Source organism: Medicago truncatula, chromosome 1, assembly GCF_003473485.1.
Source record: "Medicago truncatula cultivar Jemalong A17 chromosome 1, MtrunA17r5.0-ANR, whole genome shotgun sequence".
NCBI lineage: Eukaryota > Viridiplantae > Streptophyta > Magnoliopsida > Fabales > Fabaceae > Medicago > Medicago truncatula.
In genome coordinates, this window is record NC_053042.1 from 941,908 (window position 1) to 948,427 (window position 6,520).

The following is a 6,520-nucleotide window of genomic DNA, read 5'->3' on the forward strand; positions in this document are numbered from 1 at the left end:
ATATATATCACTAATAAAGGATTATCCATTCCTAGACTAACCATGTTTATTAGAACAATTCAATTAGGTCTAAGTTGAAAGCTAGGGTCAGTAGTCATTCGTTCTCACTAAATCATGTTTATATTTGATCAGGATATAAAAAGCATTAAGAACAATTGAATTGAATAAAAACTAGATTGTCATTCACAATAAATAGAGTTTCACAATAACATGGTTCAATTAGGGTTACAAAGAATCATCTCAGACCTAACCTCTAATGGGTTTAGCTACTCATAATGGTGTTTACAAATAACATAATCATTAGAGGAATCAATACATACATGAACAGGTAAAAGGATGAAGAAAACGCACTCCTAGCCGTTTTGTGGTCTCAAAATCGCACTTTGCTCTTTTCAATTCGTAACTCGTCTTTGGAATAGACTTCAGCTTAAATAGGCACATAAATTCGCCTAAAATCATGTCACGTTTTAAGTAAATCGTGACACGTTTTCTTCTCAATAACAAACAGCTAAATTAGGGTTTCCTCAAATCGTGTCACGTTTTTGCCATCGTGACACGTTTTCCTCAATGTCGAGAGCATGTTTTGGTCTTCTCATATCGTGTCACGCTTTCTGCCAATCATGACACGTTTTGCTTCTTTGCATTTTCTTCAGTTTTTCTGTTCTTTTTGCTGCATAAGTTTCCTTGTGAATTCCAATTTGTGATCAAAATACATATAAAATTACGTAATGACGAGATGTCATCAGACCAATCTAATATGAGCGTGCTCCAACAATAAACCTTACTTCTTTTTTTTTGAATTTTAATAAATTCAGAAACAAATTAAGATTTTTTTTTTTGAAAACATAAAAATAAATCTCAAAATTACAGGGGGTAAAGACATATTTACAAAAAAAAATAACCTTACTATTTTTTTCTTGTTAAAAAAAAAACCTTACTATTTTTAATACATTTTTAGTTATTATCAAAATCATTTTCCATTAGAAATGGTACATGTTCATGTTCAAATATTTTTTAGATGTCCATATTAGACATAATTTTGTGTCCATTTTCGTTTATATATGTAAGCTTGGAATTTGGAACTTTACTATGTTTAAATTATTAGGGTCATTCTTGGAATTTGGTGGATGCCCCACACGAATCAAAGAAACTTGTGTGCATTTTCGTTTCATATAAGCTTGGTGTCGTTTTATATTTTTCTGGTTACAAAATTATTAATTAATTAATTATGAAGAATATTTTTCTAAAAAACTATTCTGATAGGAACCAAAAATAGGCCCTATATTCTGTCAATGTGATATAGTAAATTGCAAATTAGATTTTGACAACTTCATTTAAAATGAAAGAATCTTTCAATGTAAAATACTCTTTTATCGATATATAAAGGGAATATACTCTTTTTGATTGATATTTGTGAATGCAACAATATTTGATAAAGACACTTATCAATTTTCTTTCGAGCTAACTTATTTTGAAAAGAGGGAGTATGTTCTTTATTATTTTAGCTGATCCACGTTAGGGCTCGGGTGGGCCACAACCCACTCGAACAAAAAAAAAAAAAAGAAAAATTATTAAAATATTCTTGACTTCTAAATAAAATCACTTTGTGGCCCACCCTCTTCTCCATCCTGGTATATGTTACTATCATACTTTTAAGTTACTTAAAATGTTTAGATAATTATTTTGAATTTTAAGGTATGCAATTTTTTTTTATTGTTAACTTTGTGTTTAATGCTTATTAAAACATAAATTTTGTGTGTGGTATTAGTTTATGTTAGTGGCCAATTTTTTTTTGAGCAAGGAGAGATGACAGACATCAAGAGACATCATCGACATCCCAACTAGATTGGCACCCTGAGAGACCTCCATCCTATGCCGCCAAACTCTAAAAATTTATTAAAAAAAGGGGAAAAATAAATACAAAGGCGGGGGGACTAGGCCAAAACCCACCAAAGAAAAAAAAAACAAGAGAAAAATAAAACAACAAAAAACGCCCAGCAAAACAGACTATGGAAATCTGTAGTTGGGAACACCACATCCATCCCTAAAGAAATCAACTTTCAACTCATTAGGGAGAGCAGACAGCCAAACCGAACCCTGCACTTAATGACCCATGCTAGCAAGCTTGTCCGTAAAAGGCCACGACCCATGGAAACAACCTCTAACATTCCAATAGAGGAAATTCATTAAGCAGGAGTGTGCTTGTCACCCCGAGCAGGGGTTTTAGAAGGCTGTTTTGGCAATACTTGTTGCAATTTAAGTTTTTGCTTCTGCTTCCTTGTAAGTACCGGCATGAAGTCTTCATTAGCACACTGTGCATCATACTCACGAACTCTGTCCCATAAATCAAGGCCGTGTTGAATGTTCTTACTAGGATGGACATGTTGTTGTTGCAAAACGACAACCTCTTGCTCCTCTGAATTTGACGTGTTCTCAATAGCTGCAAGAGTCTTCGCAACAACAACAACCGGTGACACTGGGCGTGTTGTTGCCAATTTGATTTTTTTTTTCTCTAGCTCTACCACCGTTCAAACTCTATTTGAAATAAAGTCTAAAAAATAAGTTATGAGCTAGTAAAATACGTAATAAGTGCATGGTAAAAAGATTATGACCAAACATGTCTTTCTTTGTCATACAAGCTTATAAGCTATAAACTATAAGCTCGTTTCATATCTTTGCCAAACAGACCTTTAAAGTCTTTGTCAAGTAAATAATTCCTCATTGGAGAAACTCTTACCCCTTCATGATTTTGTATATAAATGGTGTGTGAGTCCAGTTACGGGTCTTCATTCTATCTTGCTTACAGTTCCTCAACTTCACAACCTTTATTTTCACTTACCATTTATTTAGTTGGAGCTCAAGTTAATTTTAACTATGAAGTTTGCTTACATATCCATCTTTATATCTCTCAGTGTAAGCACCCGCTTCCAAATTTCTAATTTATCAAGTGTCAACATATACTTTTCCCCATATATTACCTTTTTAGCATTATTTCATTTCAAAAATAAATACTAGAATATGATAAATGTTGTATTGCAGCTTGCACTGGTGGCAACCCATGCTACCTTACCACCTGAATTGTATTGGAAGTCCAAACTTCCCACAACTCAAATTCCAAAAGCCATCACAGATATCCTTCACCCAAGTTAGTAGACTAGATATATATTTCCTCTATTCCTATTTAATTTTTTAAAATTTGTTTTTGAATCAATTTATTTTTGTTAATTAAATCTTTATCGATTATATAATTTTATATTTACTTTAATGAAGGGAAAAGCTAAATGTGATAGCAAAATCTGCATGTGATAATTAACGTAAAAGTTGATTCAGTTGGTAAAAATTAGGTCGCATCTCACAAAGTTGTGAGTTGCCGTGCAAACCTCATTAGAAAAAAAAATATAAATACTTCTATAATTTTTTTATGAGCTTGAGGTTTCTTTTACATTAATAAAATAAGTTTCAAACTGTAGGAAAGGGTGTAACATCAGTGGATGATGGAAAAATCAGTGTTGATGGAAAAATCAGTGTTAATGGAAAAACAAGGATAGTATATGATGCAGCTCCAATTTATTTCTATGAAAATGATGCAAATGAAGCAGAATTACATGATAATCGAAATTTGGCTATGTTCTTATTGGAAAAGGACTTGCATCATGGTACAAAATTCAACATACAATTCACAAAGACCTCAGACCATGGACCGACATTCTTGCCTGGTGACGTTGCGAATTCCATTCCCTTTTCATCAAACAAATTGGAAAACATCCTTAACTACTTCTCCATCAAGCAAGGATCGACGGAATCTGAAATTGTGAAGAACACAATAAGTGAATGTGAAGCATATGGTATCAAAGGAGAGGAAAAGCTTTGTGTGACATCATTGGAATCTATGATTGATTTCACTACTTTGAAGCTTGGAAACAATGTTGACACTGTTTCAACAGAAGTAAATGGAGAAAGTGGTTTACAACAATATGTAATAGCAAACGGAGTGAAGAAAATGGGAGAGAACAATTTGGTTGTGTGCCACAAACGGAATTACCCTTATGCAGTTTTTTACTGTCACAAAACAGATGCAACTAAAGTTTACTCTGTGCCTTTGGAAGGTGCTGATGGAAGTAGAGTTAAAGCTGTTGCTATTTGCCACTCTGATACTTCACAATGGAGCCTTAAACATTTGGCTTTTCAAGTGCTCAAAGTTCAACAAGGAACTTTTCCAGTTTGCCACATCCTACAACAGGGTCAAGTTGTTTGGTTTTCCAAGTAAAAACACCAATTCCATCTTCTTCAATAATAACCACTATATATATATAGAAGCAACTTCAAAAATACTTAATACTTGTATTATAAATTGAGTTACTTTGAATGTCCTACGATAGAGACGGAGTTCAAATCTCCTCAAGTATGGTTGAAAAATGGTCTTCAATGTAACTTTAAATAAAAACTTTGTACGTCCTCGCTAATAAAAATAATGTTTGTTTAATTACTTTATATATGTATTTTTTAATGCTATTTTATATATGTTGTACCCCAAACTTGTCTGACCAATTTAATCAGAAGAACATGTAGAGTGTAGGTTTGCCGGGAAGATTTGGATTAAAGTCTTCGTTTGGTTGGGTTTGGTCTTGGTCATGCCGGAAAATTTATTTTCCTTGTACTTCAAATGTTTTGCTTTTTCGATCGGAAAGGGAATAGGAGATTAAAGGGCCTCCTTTTAATATGGCAAACAGAATTATAGCTTTAGACTGACGCTGCGGTTTAGCTTCAACCATTTTAACCTCATCCGGACGCTAAATCAGTTTAAGCGTCAGCTTTTGTCCATTTAGCATGGGTTTGTCTCCTATGATCTTACAGCTGCAGCATGGAATGATTTGAACGTGCTTTTATTTTTTCTTGAGCAGATCGTATGTCTCTACTCTATAACTTGATCTTACATATAAGAGTTTATTCTGCTCTGATCTCGCAGTTGCAGCAAATGATGAAGATCACGAGTTACTATTTCTTTATGGTCTAAATGACCATTGTTATGTTTTTATTCTCATTTTATTTTATTGAACCTTTTCCAGATCACTAGTAATGGCTAATACTACTTGGAAGATTGCAGTCATGTAAGAAACTCTGCTCAATTTGAAACCAATGAAGATATTGTTTTTGTTTGAGTTATAGTAGTACTCCTTCATATGGACATACGGTGTCCCTGATCAATAACTACCATACGTGGCCATAAATATTTCCTTACCATTGTTGATGAGTTTAGTATATTCACATGGATAGTGTCACTAAGGCTTTGTTTGGATGCACAAAGAAAATGAAAGGAAAGAATGAGATAGGAAAGATTGTCTAAGGAAAGAAGAAGAGTAAGAAGTAAGAGGATTGTTTTGGTTGTTTGATATAAAAGAAAATGAAATAAAAAGTTGGAGAAAAGGAAGACCTAAATTTAGTAATTGATATAAAAACCCTTAAACAAAAATAATATGTTAGTATATATAAACAAATTATCTATAATAAATAAATAAAGAATAAAAAAATAAATAAAAATTAGCGGTTAATTATTTTAAAGAAGAAGTTAGAGGTGAAATGAAAAAATAAATAAAAAAAAGACAACAATTGAATTGAATAGAATAGTTAAATGAATAAAGAGAATAAATAATAAAAGTTGGGGCATATTGGTAATTTTAAACAAAACACTTGTATTGTGGAAACCTTCCGTCCATGTGTGGGTGAAAAGGTTTCTGATGTGGACCCCACATAAATCCTTTCTTTCCTTCATTATTTTAGAGAGCTCCAAACCATGAAAAGTCTTTCTTTCCATCACCTTTCTCTCCTCATCACTTTCTTTCCTTTGAAACAAATATACTTTAAAAGTCAAATATTTGACAGCAGCAGGGACGACTAGTTTGAGGGTTAAGTCATCAAGACTTTTTACTAATCTCTAGAGGCTACCATACCATGCAAATTCATATTCTTTTTTTTTTTGGTACAATGTAAATTCATATTCTACTAATCTCTTTGTATATTCCACCATGAGTATGTGTAGTTATTTTCCTTTTGTTTGATGAATTTAATGACCATGAATTTAAGTAAAATCTTGATTTGGCCGATAATACCTAATCTTTGTTTTCATTATATCTGATTGAGCAATACATCAAATGTTTACAAGTAAAAGTAGATATCTCGGAGCGACACTTGATGATATAATTGAAACAAATTTAAGTATTTAATCGATCACGAGGATAACTTGGAGGAGTAGTTAATAAAATCTAATCCAAACACAACTTGTTAATTCTTGAAGTTTCGTTACATGTCCCACATTTGTTTGTGTTACAAACAATCTTCCAAAACCCTAACTTAGAATAGTGAAAAATGAACACTTAACTTATTTGCTTTTTTTTTTTTTGGGAATGATAATAAGAAATACTTTGAAACCGCTATAGACTATTAAATTGCATGTTTTCGTAAGCTTAACACAGTTGATAAAGTCAATGTATAATATATATAAGGTCTGAGGTTTGAACCCCAG

The 6,520-nt window shown here is 32.4% G+C and overlaps 1 protein-coding gene across 1 annotated transcript; it reads left to right on the forward strand.

Annotated features, from left to right (window-relative positions):
- The first annotated feature begins 2,700 nt into the window (after positions 1–2,700).
- On the forward strand, positions 2,701–4,451 carry LOC11421380 (BURP domain protein RD22). The gene is made up of 3 exons (XM_039831753.1): positions 2,701–2,913; positions 3,040–3,145; positions 3,471–4,451. Exons 1-3 carry the CDS (start codon positions 2,875–2,877, stop codon positions 4,265–4,267), a joined length of 942 nt encoding a protein of 313 aa, XP_039687687.1. The 5' UTR covers positions 2,701–2,874; the 3' UTR covers positions 4,268–4,451.
- The last annotated feature ends 2,069 nt before the right edge of the window (positions 4,452–6,520 follow it).